Source organism: Odocoileus virginianus, chromosome 4 (assembly GCF_023699985.2).
Source record: "Odocoileus virginianus isolate 20LAN1187 ecotype Illinois chromosome 4, Ovbor_1.2, whole genome shotgun sequence".
Classification (NCBI taxonomy): Eukaryota; Metazoa; Chordata; class Mammalia; order Artiodactyla; family Cervidae; genus Odocoileus; species Odocoileus virginianus.
The window spans coordinates 60,624,773-60,640,059 of record NC_069677.1 but is presented as its reverse complement, the minus strand read 5'-3'; the positions used below and the strand labels follow the sequence as shown (position 1 = coordinate 60,640,059).

Below are 15,287 nucleotides of genomic sequence, written 5' to 3'. Positions count from 1 at the left end.
CTCCCTTGGGTGGGGTGGCTTTTCAATTTTTCCTCGTTAGGGGTGCCTAAGTCTGTGTTCCAGTGGATGGAGCTGGATCTCTTCTTCTAGATTGCAATGAAGTGTCCAGTAGTGAATTTTGCGGTGTCTATGGGGTTGGCATGGCTTTGGGTAGCCTGTCTTTTAATGCTCAGGCAGGGCTGTGTTCCTGTTTTACTGGAAAATTAGCATGGTATGTCTTGCACTGGAAGTTATTGGCTCTTGGGTGGAGCTTGGTTTTACTGTAGGTATGGGAGGTTTTGGGTGATGAGCTCTTTTTTAACGTTCCCTGGAATCTGGACTTCTCTGATGTTCTCAAATTTTGGAGTTAAGCCACCCACCTCTGGCTTTCAGTGTTATTCTTACAGTAGCCTCAAGATTTCTCCATCCATACAGTACAGATGATAAAACATCTAGGTTAATGGTGAAACAGTTCTCCACAGTGAGGGACACCAAGAGAGGTTCACAGAGTTATGTGAAGAAGAGAAGAGGGAGGAGGGAGATAGAAGTGACCAAGAGGAGAAGAAGGGGACTCAAAAGGGGAGAGAGTAATCTAGCCAGTAATCAATTCCCTAATTGCTCTCCACTTTCTGGAACACCCAGAGAGATTCACAAAGTAGAGAAGAGAAGGGGGAGGAAGCAGATAGAGGTTACCTGGGAGAGAAAGGGGGAGTCAAAAGGGGAGAGAACAACCAAGCCAGTAATCACATCCCTAAGTGAAAATGGATACTGAAGATTAGATTCTTAAAGGTACAAAATTGATAGCAAATACCAAAAAGCAAAAATTTAAAATCTAGTATAGAGGTTAGACTCTCAAAGATACAGTATAAAAAATACGAAACAAAATCAATCACAAAATTAATACATGTATATATATATATTAAATTTGCTTTAAAAATAGGGTCTTTTTTGGCAAGGTAGTAGTAGGTTATAAAAATGAAAATTAAAGGAGTAACAAAGAACTTAAACTTTTTAAAAAAAGTGATAATAGTAAAAATATACCTAGGAATTTCTCTGGAGCTGTTGTGGGCAGTGTGGAGCCAGTTCAGTTTCAGATAGTTCCTTATTTCAGCTTGTACTTGTTCTCAAGGCTTATGGGTCTATAGCCCCCCTCCAATGCTTAGTCAGTGCTAACTACAGGGATTTAATCTGTTCACCTGTCGCTTCCTGAGCGGTTCCCCCTTCTTTGTTTATTTTGGCTTCCTCTCTTTGCAAGTCTCTTCAGACTTTTCCAGCCTGACACAAGGGAGCGAAGGTGTTCACTTATTTAGGCTCACTTGTTCAGTTGTGTTGTAGGGAGGCAGGAACACTGCAAACAAATATTGCTGGCGTGTGTTGGGAGTGATTGCAGTGTATGAACCACACTGGCTTTGCTGTAGATCAAGGCAGCATGTGTTTCCTGCATCTACACTGCTCAGGCTCCGGGTTGCTCAGCAAAGGCACTGTCCAAAGCAGACCCTGTGCTTCATGCCCATCCCAGGTCGAAGCCGCTCAGGTTCTCGGGCACTCCACAACGGCACAGACACAGCTGGGTGTGCGCTTTTTGCCCTTCCCAGGTCCAAGCAGCTCAGGGGACCAGGTGCGTGGTGAGCACACTTGCAGGTGGGCCACGTGTCTTAATCACGTCCCTGGTCCTGGCCTCGCGGTCTCCCCAGTGCGGCAGGAGAGCACCGTCTCAGGTGGGCCATGTGTCTTCTCTGGGGAGCTGATCTCAGGCTGTGACCCTCCTGGTGGATGTCAACAATCCAGGATCCCAGGAAGACATGGCTAGCAACTGGGAGCCTGGTCACAATTTGGTGGAGGATGTGGTCTCTGGGGCCGAGATTGCAGCAGCTCCTTGCCTTCCAGCTCTGGCTGACACATACCTGCCTCTCTGCCTCCGGGGGCAGCGGGGAGGGGGGCCTGTGTGCAGCTGGCTAGCTCTCCTTTAGTATTTGCTTAATCCTTTGTTCTGAGTGGGCCAGGCTGGACATTAGAGCCTTTCATGGGAAAGTTTTTTTTTTTCCCCTCTGGCGATCCCACAATTTGGGTTGCTATCTCATGTTAGCTCCCCCAGATTGTCCTCAGGGCATTCGGCCCTGGTCCTTACCCTAAGCACTGACTATGCAGCCCGCACCTCTCTGCCCAGCCCCCACTCGCCGGTGGCAGACATGAGCATCTGGGCTACTTCTCCGGGGGCAGTTGCGGTTAGGTGCGTATTCGCTGGGTTTTTTTTTTTTTTTTCCTCCCGGTTATGTTGCCCTCTGAGATGCCAACATTCCCCCCCCCCCCCCCCCCCCCCGCCAGACCCACCTGTGTGAAAGCTTCCTGCTGTGCGGAAACCTCTCCTCCTTCATGTCTCCCTCCCCAGGACAGGTCTCTGTCTCTAACTCTTTTGTTTCTCTTTGTGTCTTTTATATTTTGTTCTACCTCCTTTTGAAGAGAATAGGCTGCCTTTCTGGGTGCCAGATGTCCTCTACCAGCGTTCAGAAGTTATTTTGTGGAGGTTGCTCAGCATTCAAATGATCCTTTGATGAATTTGTGGGGGAGAAAGTGGTCTCTGCATCTTGTTCCTCTGCCATCTTGAGACCAACCTCCTAAGCTCTTACTTATTAAACACACTTCCTTTGCATGAAGTAAATTGTGGTTTGGACATTTCACACAATTCAATTTTCTCTACAAGACAGAGTATAAAAATTCCTCTAACTTTCTGATATATAGAAATCCTATTTTCTAGCACTACTATTGGCTTTACTAATGGTGTCATATGCTTTTGCTCCTTTTAAGGAGATCTGAAAGATAACGAGAGGTACAGGGTTCAGAATACCACCTGAATTGTTTGTTCACTGGTTGTTTAGAAAATCAAATGTGTAAGAAAACATGTTAACAATTCTAAAATTTCACTTATTTTATTATTGGTACACTTCATATTAGATTTCTACTGAAGTTTTTACCCTGCAAAAGAGTTGCTGGTGCTTAGTCACTAAGTCACGTCCAGCTCTTTCGCTACCCCATGGACTGTAGCCTGCCAGTCTATGTCCATGGGGTTTCCCAGGCAAGAATACTGGAGTGGGTTGCCACTTCCTTCTCCAGGGGACCTTCCCAATCCAGGGACTGAACTTGCCTCTCCTGCATTGGCAGGAGGTTCTTTACCACTGAGCCACCAGGGAAGCCCTGCAAAGGAGTAGGTATGTTATATTCAATACATAGAATAATATCAAGGTTTCTATGTTTTGTAAACAATAGGATATAGGAGCTATTTCATGTGTAAATGGTTACTTCAAAAATTATAACAATACCCCAGTTTTAGAGTGAGTTTTTAAAATGTGTTCTTTTTGGGACAGAATCATGTTTTTCTTTGCTGAAAACTGTCAAAAATGGCAATTTATTGCCTTGTCAATATGAAGATTTTATTTACATTAGCAGATGATCAAAAATTTAATATAGTATGGATCCCTGAACATAAAACAAACATATTTTACTTTCCTTGGTGTTTATATTGAATATTATTTGAATGTAATTGTAAAGGAAACTGAAATTATGTTAATATTAGTTCTCAAATATATAGTGTTTGCAAAATAACATGACTTATTATGTGTGAAATAACTAGATTGAAAAAAATATAATTTTACAGTATAATTCATTTAATAAGTCTTTCATTAATTTTGCTATAAAAATGTAAAATAAATCAGAATATAACTCAAAAGTTTTTCATAAGAAGTTTCATGTCTAAAGGTAAACAGTCCTATGCATTTCTCCCAAATACATAGTGAACATTCAAAGAAAATGTATAAAACATTTATAAGCATGTAAACAGAAAATGGACCATAGTTTCAAGCTGGAGTCACACTCTGGGACCACAGATATCAAGAGTATTTCACATGTGGCATAATGACTTTCAAAAGAAAAAAATTAGTTTTTCTTTTATACAGTCCCAATCAATACAGACATCACATTTTTTGATACTTTCATTACTCTGCTACCATATTCCTCCTGTCAAAAGTTGAATGCAGCCATTGTTTTCATAAAACATGAAATCCTAGATAAAAACAAAAATGCAGAAATGAATTTCAAGAGCATAACAGAGATAATTCTGATGCACAGGGATGCTAAGGGATCTGATGAAACACAGTAATATATCTGTTAAACAAGAAAAAATAACTGAAAATTGAAAAGCTGTAGCAAGTCTATAGCTATATGAGCTCCACCTGCAGCATTTAATTTTAATAGCAATGAAATCCCATAATTCTATGCATTTTTTGATAACTGCAAGAATTGAATTCATCTTCTGGTAATTTCTCCTTCGTGGATCACAGCCTTGCCATGGAAAAGGGCTTGTGTACTCAGTGAAGCTATGAGTCATGTCATGCAGGGCCACCCAAGATGGACAGGTGATAGTGATAAGTTCTGACAAAACATAATCCACTGGAGAAGGAAATAGCAACCCATTCCAGTATTCTTGCTTGGAGAATCTTATGGACAGTATGACAAGGCAAAAAGATATGAAAATGAGCCCCCCGGATCAGAAGGTGTCCAATATAGTACTGGGGAAGCTGAAGGCAATAAATAATATCTCCAGGAAGAATGGAGTGGCTTGGCCAAAGCAGAATTGACACTCAGTTGTGGATATGTCTGGTGGTGAAAGTTAAGACTGATGCTGTAAAGAACAGTATTGCATAGGAACCTGGAATGTTAGGTCTGTGAATCAAGGTAAATTGGACACGGTCAAGCAGGAGATAGCAAGAGTAACATTGACATCTTAGGAGTTAAGTGACTAAAATGGACAGGAATGGGCGAATTTAATTCAGATGATCATTACATCTACTATTGTGGGCAAGAATCACTTAGAAGAAATGGAATACCCCTTGGGGTCAAGAGCAGAGTCCAAAATGCAGTATTTGGGTGCAGCCTCAAAAATAATAGAATGATCTCAGTTCATTTTCAAGGTAAATCATTCAACAGCACAGTAATCCAAGCTATGCATGCCCCAACCACTGATGCTGAAGGAGCTGAAGCTGACAAGTTCTGTGACTATCTACAGCACCTTCTAGAACTAACATTAAAAAAAAATAAGGTCCTTTTCATCATATGGGATTAGAATGCAAAAGTAGGAAGTCAAGAAACACCCTGAATAACAGGCACGTTTGGCCTTGGAGTACAAAATGAAACAGGGGAAAGGCCAACAGTGTTTTCTTAAAGAGAAAATCCTGGTCATAGCAAGCATCTTTTCCAAAAACCAAAGAGAAGACTCTACATATGGACAATACCTACACATGGACAATATCTACAGATGGTCAACACCAAAATCAGACTGACTATGTTATTTGCAGCCAAATATGGAGAAACTCTACACAATCAGTAAAAACAAGACCTGGAGCTGACTTTGGCTTAGATCATAAGCTTCTTCTTGAAAAATTCAGGCTTATGTTGAAGAAAGTAGGGAAAACCACTTGACCATTTGGGTGTGATCTGAATCAAGGCTCTTATGATTATACAGTGGAAATGACAAATATATTCAAGGGATTAGATCTGATAGACAGAGTGCCTGAAGAATTATGGAGGAAGGTTTGTAATATTGTAGAGGAAGGGGTAATCAAAACCATCCCAAAGAACAAGAAATGCAAGAAGGCAAGGTGGTTATCTAAGGAGGCTTTACAAACAGTTGAGAAAGAAAAGGAGTGAAAGGCAAGGGAAAAAGGGAAAGATATACCCAACTGAATGCAGAGTTCCGAGAATAGCAAGGAGAGATAAGTAGGTCTTTTTCAATGAAGAGTGCAAAGAAATAGAGGAAAACAACAGAATGGGAAAGACTAGAGATATCTTATTGGAGAAATCAAGAGAATATTTCATGCAAGGATGGGCATGTTTAAGGACTGAAACAGTAAGGACCTAATGGAGGCAGAAGAGATTAAGATAAGGGGGAAAGAATATACAGAACCATGCAAAAAAGGTCTTAATGACATGGATAACCATGATGGTGTGATCACTCCTCTAGAGTAAGACATCCTGGTGTGTGAAGTCTAGTGGGCCTTAGGAAGGATTACTGCAAGAAAAATTAGTGGAGGTGATAGAATTCCAGCTGAGCTATTTAAAATCATAAATGATGATGCTGTTAAAGTGCTGCACTCAATATGTTAGCAAATGTGGAAAACTCAGCAGCGGCCACAGGACTGGAAAAGGTCAGTTTTCATTCCAATTCCAAGAAAGGGCAATGCCAAAAAATGTTCAAATTACTGCACAATTGTGCTCATTTCACATGCTAGCAAGGTTACATTCAAAATCTTTCAAGCTGGGCTTCAGCAGTACATGAACCAAGAATTTCCAGATGCACAGCTGGGTTTCAAAGAGGAGAGGAACCAGAGATCAAATTGCCAACCTCCACTGGATCTTAGAGAAAGCAAGGGAGTTCAAGAGAAACATCTACTCTTGCTTTATTGACTATGCTTTGATTACTTGGATCAAAAAAACTGTGGAAGATTCTTAATGAGATGGGAGTACCAAACCACCTTACCTGTCTCCTAAGAAAGCTGTATATGGGTCAAGAAGCAACAGTCAGAACCAGGCATGGAACAATGAACTGGTTCAAAATTGAGAAAGGAGTATTAAAATGCTGTATATTGTCACCATACTTATTTAACTTCTATGCAGAGTACATCACGGGAAATGCTAGACTGGATGAACCACAAAGTGGAATCATAATTCTGTCAGGAATATCAGCAACCTCAGATATGCAGATGATACCATTCTAATAGCAGAAAGTGAAGAGGAACTAAAGAACCTCTTAATGAGGGTGAAAGAGGAGGGTAAAAAAGTTGGCTTAAAACTTAATATTCAAAAAACTAAGATCATGGCATCCAGCCCCATCACTTCATGGTGAATAGATAGGGAAAAAGTGGAAGCAGTGACAGATTTTATTTTCTTGGGCTCCAAAATCACTATGGACAGTGACTGCAGCCATGAAATTAAAAGACACTGCTGCTTAGAGGGAAAGCTATGACAAATGTAGACAGCATATTAAAAAGCAGAGACATCCATTTGCTGACAAAGGACCATATTGTCAAAGCTATGGTTTATCCAGTAGTCATGTACAGATGTGAGAGTTTGACCATAAGGAAGCTGAGTGCCAAAGAATTGATGCCTTTGAATTGTGGTGCTGGAGAAGACTCTTGAGAGTCCCTTGGACAGTAAGGAGATCAAACCAGTCAATCCTAAAGGAAATCAACCCTGAATATTTATTGGAAGGACTGATTCTGAAGCTGAAGCTTCAGTACTTTGGCCACCTAAGCAAAGAGCCAACACATTGGAAAAGACTGATGCTGGGAAAGATTGAAGACAAAAGGAGAAGTGGGCAAAAGAGGATGAGATAGCTAGATATCATCACTGACTTAATGGACATGAAGTTGAGCAAACTCCAGGAGATAGTGAAGGATAGGGAAGCCTGGTGTGCTGCAGACCATGGGGGTTGCAAACAGTTGGACATGACTTAGTGACTGAACAATAGTACATAGGTATTATTATCATCAGAGCTTAAAAAAACTTTATTTTTATATCATCATCAAATAGCCAGTCAGTATTCAAATTCCCTGGATGCCCTGTTAATGTGTTTTTATATTGATTTGTTCAAATCAATATGCAGACATGCTCCACAAACTGGGTAAGGTTGATGTCTCTCTGCTTTTTTCATTTTATTTTTCTTTCTATCTTCCTTGACAATTATTTGTTGAAGGAAAGGGTCCTGTTTGCTATATATCCTCTCACCTTTTGGTTTTTCCTGATTGCATCTCCAATGACTGTTTAAGATAGTTATCTAATGATTTCAAATCTTGTTTGGAAACTGGAATGACCTGGGAGCCTAATCAGCTTAAAGACTTGTTTCCACCTCCACAGATTTTAGTTTACTAGATGTGGGCAGTTTTGACATAGGGACTGTGAAAGCTACCCAGGCATTTCTACTGTATCGGTAAGGGTGAAAAATCATTGCTCTGTCTCAGGTGTCTTTGACTTTGACTGGATATGAATTTATCTGAGGAGTTTTACAAGCCTCTGATGCTAAGCTTCTGACTTAATTGAACTGGGGTATGATATGCTATTTGGGGTTTCTGAACTCTCCCTATGTTATTTAATGTGAAGATAAGGTCTGGTTCATTGCTTTATCCCATGTATTTCCTCTCAATTTGCAATTTGATCTGATGGCTTGATTGGATATATACTCATTGCAGATTACACCTTATATTAGATGATTTAATAGTGAATAAAAAGGAAACCTACCTGTTTCTCTGAGTTTTATCCTATGTAAGCCCATATTTAAAGTATTCCCATATCACTAATTTTGATTCTTTAATACAGGCCCCAAAGACTAGGGCCTCTCCTTAACATAGAAGGTCTTCCTGCTGACACGGGAACCTGAGCAGAGGTCCCAGAGAGAACGAGTCTATGAATCTACAGTGTCAGGTGAAACAGGATTTAAGAGCTAGGACTAAATAAATACTTTTGGGGAAAAAAAAAAAAAACTATAAATTTAAGAAGCTCATTCTAAAATATACAATTTACTGAATAATTTAAGCCTGATACTAGAGAAATCATCTACAGCCAAAATTAGTGACAACAGACTTACAAGGAGAAAACACATGCCAAGTATCACAGCTTTCATTTTCACATCAATGTCCGCAGGAAACTGGATGCCAAAGGTACTGTAGTGTGTAAATATTTCTCTCATAATCTTAGTAAACTGCTTGGAAATCTTGCCAAGCACATTTTTTCCATCAAGAGATTTAATCTGAATTAAAAAAAGGAGACAGTCTTAAAAAAAATTCTAGAAAATTTTAATCTACTTTCAAAGTTGGATAAAAATGAAACAGATATACTCTTAAAATAACATGCCAAATGGAACTGTGCATATTATGATCCATTAGATGCATACAGATATTTGCATCTGTCTATAGATACATGAAAAATTATTTCTTTGCTTTAGAGGACTTACATAAAAGTAGTTTTGCTGAAAAGTTAACATTAAGACAGACTTATAAGTGAGTTGAACTGATCCAAAATAAAAGTTAAGTGAAAATGATATAAATATGAAATATTTCTTTGACAAATTTCTAGAAGCCATTGGGGGGGGGGGTAGTAAATGGAATGCCCATCTGAATTCTAGTTTAAGACAAGCACAGAGGGCTGACATAGGGTGAGTGTTTAAATATGATAGAAGGCCTCATTATCATCCACTGTCAGTAGGAAAATGTAAAATGCCAAAAGCCCGGAAAAGCAGACTGGCAGTTTTGAGTGAAGGTAGGTAACCAATAAGTAACTTGATGGCATGCTCCAGCTCCAAGCTTGGGGTAAGACTGGACAACAGAATGGTGCTGAACAATAAAAGAGGAAGGATGCATAAAAAAACAAAGAGCTTCAAAGTAAAATTTTTCTTGTTTTTTAATTTATTTTTAATTGCTGGATAATTGCTTTACAATGTTGTGTTAGTTCCAGATTTAGATTTTTGTCCCTTGTATGGAAATTTGGATGCAGCTGAACAGACCTCATGGTTTTCTAAGAGAATCATTATATTAAGATTAAGTTACAAAACACTGAACCTTTATATTATGCATTTGTATCTGAATAATACAAAAGCTATAAGGCTAGACTACCTGTTGAAAAGCTGCCATGATAGAATTTACTCATGTAGTAATAAATATACAAATATATTGTGGTTTACAGGACCATAGAAAGCCTAACTGTATAGTATGTCTTATTGCATTTTTGTTAAAATTCTCTTTGCATATGTGAGCTTTTCAAAGGAACTTAAAGAGTCAGAGCTCCTGAAAAGGGTCTAGAACACTGGAAGTCTGTGTTTCAGACTAAGGAAAGACTAAATGCTTTGGCAATCAGATTTAATAACAAGGCTAATGTTCTATTTGGGGTTTCCCTGATGGCTCAGTGGTAAAGAATTGAATCCCCCCACCAATACAGGAGACACAGTTTCCCTCCCTGGGTCAGGAAGATCCCCTAGTGGAGGAAACGGCAATCCACTCCAGCACTGTTGCCTGAAAAATCCCATGGATGGAGGAGCCTGGCAGGCCACAGTCCATGGGGCCTCAAAGAGTCGGACATGACTGAAAACACACAATGTTCTGTTTTAAATGATAATATTCAGTGCCTCCATACAAAACCCACCATGTTTAAATGTTAGATATTTTGCTTATGTTTATGTGACTGTAAGGCTCTGCTTCTCTTTTTCCATTTAATATAATCAACACTGACATCTAATCAGAGCAATAACTACCTTTCTGACCAAGGTTAAATACATGAGCACATTATCGTCCTCTTGAGATATCAGTATACAAATATTTATTTAATATATTTGTAACATCTTACAAAATTATATTATCCTTATATTAGGAAAGCAAATCCTATAAATATATCTCATCTCTTACCTTAAATTCAATATTTCCACAAAACTTGCACGCAAAATATGGGCCTATAATTCTTAGAACGTCCTTTTTATTTTCATTTTGAATTGTAAACTTTGGCAGACATGGGTGCCAGGTCTGTGTAACATAACCTATTGGTATACCAGGAGGAGCACAGATTTCTATCTACAAAAACAAGAGAGTAAGGTAATATGTAATTATCATCATCACTGGAACAATGTCTGATAATCACTTTCATTTATTGAGTAGTTTTTTTCAATTAATAATATTATTTTCTCCCACCTTCACTGAGGTACATTTGACACACAAAATTAGTAATATGTTTAAAGTGTATGATACAATGATCTGTTATACAAACACATCATAGAAAGATTACCACAATTAAGTTAAATGAAACAAGCATCACCTCATATGGGTAATTTTTTTTTTTTTGTAAGAACACATGAGCTCTATCTCAGCAAATGTCAAGCATACAGTAGAGCATTACTAACTGTAGTCCTCAGGGTGCATATTAGATCCTCAGAGCTTATTCATTTTATCACTGCAAGCTTGTAGTGTCTGACTTAACATACCCTGATTCTCCCACCCACCAGTCCCTGGAAATTACCATTATATTCTTTGTATCTATAAGTTAGACTTTTTTTTCAGATTACACATATACATAAAACCATATAGCATTTTTCTTTTTAATCTGACTTATCAATTAGCATAATACTTTCTGGTGCATGTATATTATCACAAATGGCAAGATTTTCTTCTCTTTTTTGGCTGAATAATATTTTATATTTGTATATATATGTATGCGCATGTGTGTGTGTATATACACACACATCTCACATTTTCTTTATCCATTCACCAGTCAGTAGACACTAAGGATGTTTCCATATCACGGCTACTAAATAAGGGTTCAATAAACACATAAGTACAGAAATCTCTTTGAGAACCTGATATTATTTCCTTAGGATATATACTCAAATGTTGGATTGCTGGCTTATGTGGTAGTTCTATTTTTAATAATCTGAGGAGACTTGATACTCATCTCCATGATGGCTATTTACATTCCCACCAATGTACAAAATTTCCCTTTTTTCTATTAACACATCCTTGTCAACATGTCTTTGTGATAACACATTCTAACAGGTGTGATGTAAGATATCATTGCGGGTTTGATTTGCATTTTTCTGACCAATAGTGATTTTGAGCAACTTTTCATATATCTTTTGGTCATCTCTATGTTTTCTTTGAAAAATACATTTCTTTAATGTCTATTTAAATCCTTTGCTCCTTTTCTGAGTGCAAAATACTGCCCTATGCACCACTTAATTCACACTCCATTCTTAGCAGGCTGGTACTATTATTCCTATTTATAGAGGAAGTGACTGAGGGACAGAGAGGTACATCAGTTGGTTTAAGCGTCCTCAGGGGCGACGTGGAAGGGATGAGACGCCAACTGCACACACCGCCTCCTCAGGGGCGACGTGGAAGGGGTGAGACGCAACTGCACACACCGCCTCCTCAGGGGCGACGTGGAAGGGGTGAGACACGAACTGCACACACCGCCTCCTCAGGGGCGACGTGGAAGGGGTGAGACGCCAACTGCACACACCGCCTCCTCAGGGGCGACGTGGAAGGGGTGGCCTCCTCAGGGGCGACGTGGAAGGGGTGAGACGCCAACTGCACACACCGCCTCCTCAGGGGCGACGTGGAAGGGGTGAGACGCCAACTGCACACACCGCCTCCTCAGGGGCGACGTGGAAGGGGTGAGACGCCAACTGCACACACCGCCTCCTCAGGGGCGACGTGGAAGGGGTGAGACGCCAACTGCACACACCGTCTCCTCAGGGGAGACGTGGAAGGGGTGAGACGCAACTGCACACACCGCCTCCACTTCGAAGTGCTGCTCTACTAGCCGCCTATATTTCAAAATTTTCCTTTTTTCAGACTTATGAAAAATATCTAAATTATTAAAACCCTTAAACTCCTTTATAAATAGTAGTTTAGTGTACAAACGGAGCTCTGATCCCCAGGGCAATGTTCAAATATGAGTGTAATAGTGCTAGAACGTAAGGAAAAATGGGGCCTGGGTTCTTGGCTCTGAACCCTAGCTGGGTGACCTTGAGAGTATCTCAGCATGTTCATCTGTAAGTAAGGACTTCTTAGACCTATTTTTTAAGACCAAAAGTATAATGGATGCTAATATGCCCTACAAATTGTGAAAAATATTCCATCAAACTCTCAATTTTGCCTTAGCTATTTTTATGAGTATTGTTATATCTAAAGTAGGTGACATGGGAAATAAAATTCAGTATGAATAAGTTCAGTTATCCTTTCAAAAGAAGTGCAGTATTAGACATCAAGTGTCTATGTGCTTGCAGCTCTGTCTGCCCTGCTCTCGCAGCGACCGGTACAGATGCTTGAGTGACCCAGGCAGTGCAGGTCTCAGGCCAGTGGAGGTACAGGTAAAGGTCAACTTCTGTAAACACTCTGTGCCCTGCTGCCCACCCCCCACCGAGACCCGTGCTCTCTGTCAGAGGGCTGTCGAGTTCTATGGAAGAGACACCTGGCCTTTACAGGCCTGAAGGTGCTCACAACACTCAGATATACTTTTTTTCAAATAGAGAACTGAAAAACACAGGATTTGAGATTTCTTAGAGGGAGCCTTCCCTAGGTTAGCTCCCTGCAAGTTGGCTAAAATTATGAGATGAACACATCTGTTCTTTTCCTCACTCTTCTGTCCACTTGCCTCTAGGATGGCATTCAAAGATATTCTCTATGGAACCCTCCTCTAGGTTTGGCCAGGCCCTCGTGGTCATTTCAGGTGAGGGACGTGACCCAGGTGCCCTAATTCTCAGCTCTCCCTGAAGATCAAGGAGTCTCGTCTCTGAGCTCTCTGATCTCAGCCCAGAGGGCACACTGCTCATGAAGGTGTGGCTAACTGCTTACTCTTTTCCACCTGCCTCCTTCCTACAAGTTACTCTCGAGTATAACCCAATAGCTGGTGTGCTGCTTTTCCTTTAAATCTCATATGATTATGTAGTTCAACGACAGGGTAAAGCTTCTTGCTGACCTACTTTACAGAGTACCCAGGCAATTGCTTACTGACCTCCTGTAAGCAGCAGGGGAAACAACAGCTGGAACACCGCAGTGGCCTCTTCAGAGTTATGACTTCTTGGCCCTTGAGATCTCGAATCCTCATGGTGAAGGGTCTGCAGGACCCACAGCAAAGCCGAGTGCACACAGCAGTGTCCTCCACTGCAAGGTACATCCTCTGTCCACGGCTGTTCTTGATTTCATATCTGTTGTTGGTCTCATAGCTTATCATGGCTGAAACCATGGAAGAGGGAACCACAATCACTATTTTAAAAATATTTTGAATCTAAATATTTTAGACTTACATATCTTTAGACATTATATTTCTTGGATAAATAGAAAAAGGAAAGGTGTTTAGAGATGATCTAGACAGAGAAAAAAAGGCAAAGAAAAAAAGGAGGAAACTGGAGTAAGGTACTGAGAAATTAAAAGTATCTATGTGAGACATGGAAGACAAAACAACTAGTATCTTCCTAATCCCATGGACCACACCAGAAAGGAGACTTTGCTGTGAGGGATGGTACAGTTCTGCCAATGGTCACAGTCATGCTAAGTGTATGCAGAAAATGTCTACTTGTTCATGTATTCAACTATAGAGGGGAATATAGGATGGTTGTTACATTTATGTGCTGTACAATATTATATTAAGTAAACAGGCTTAAGATTTTGTTTTATAAACCAGGCATCACTTCTCTCTATGCACTGTGTGAGGAATGTATGAGAGGGCTTTCTCTCAATGAGCACATGTGATAAAGGAGAGAGTAAAAATGGAAGGGGAGGTAGAACTGTGCCCTGGGTTCATGGTACCCTGTCTAGATCAGCAGTTGTTGTTCAGAAGGGAGAGGTGGGATTAGAACAGGGGAAGAGGTGCTTGGCAACCAGGGCTGTAAGTCACAGGACATCTAGACCACTGGCATCCTAAGTGCACTGTGTACCTTAGTGGGGGCTAATGTCTCTATGGGGGGAACAGAGACATGCTAAATACTGACACCCATGTGGTGTCTTACCAAAGGGCTTCCCCTACAAACCACACTTTGGAAACTCTCCTTGCTTAAAGCCAGAAGAAGCAATGAATGGTCCCACTTGTCCACAGCCCTCATTAACATGGATCATAGGAAGTCAGAAGCCACCAAAATAAAGAGCAATTAAAAGAGACACACAGAGACAAAAATCATGGATTTAGTCAAAAGTCATTCACAAGCTCTATCACCTTGACCTCCTTTAAATGTCTTTTACTCAGGCCCTGGATTTTGCTTTAGAGAACTATCCTTGACCTCACCATCTCCCAGCCAAATATCTAATGAGAAAAGGCTGATCTGATTCATGAAATAGAATCTTTTTTTTTTTTTTTTAATTTGGTTTTTCAGCATATGGGATCTTGGCTCCCTGACCAGGGATCAAACCCATGCCTGTGCAGTGGAAGCTTGGAGTCTTAATCACTGGCCACCACAGAAGTCCTGATATAGACTCTATTGTTTAGCTGTTTCGTTAAGTACCTTACTCTTGAAAGTCTTTAGTTTGTTCATCTCTAAAATGCGATTGATGTGTTTACACAATCTCTTGTTTCCTTCTAACTACTGAAGAATGAAAACAAATATAAAAATTCTATAGTGACATCTTTCTGGTATATTAAATTTTGAACTGGAAACAGCTATAAATAAGTGTGTCATCGTCTCAAATGCTAAAAAGAAACTGAGTAATCTTCACCCCTTTACACTACTCATAATGTGAAAATATGATATAGACTTACTACTTGAGAAAAAAATTAAGAACACCTCT

At 40.0% G+C, this 15,287-nt stretch overlaps 1 protein-coding gene across 1 annotated transcript in view; it reads right to left on the bottom strand.

The window, feature by feature from the left end:
* Window positions 1–3,602: 3,602 nt before the first annotated feature.
* LOC110139147 (phospholipid scramblase 2-like) overlaps window positions 3,603–15,287 on the bottom strand; it is a 44,706-nt gene continuing 33,021 nt past the window's right edge. The window contains exons 5-8 of the mRNA XM_020896763.2: window positions 13,522–13,742; window positions 10,422–10,583; window positions 8,612–8,773; window positions 3,603–4,036 (exon numbers count right to left, since the gene is read on the bottom strand). Coding sequence (XP_020752422.1) covers window positions 3,977–4,036; window positions 8,612–8,773; window positions 10,422–10,583; window positions 13,522–13,742 — 605 coding nt within the window. The 3' untranslated portion in view covers window positions 3,603–3,976. The remainder of the gene's footprint in view (window positions 4,037–8,611; window positions 8,774–10,421; window positions 10,584–13,521; window positions 13,743–15,287) is intronic.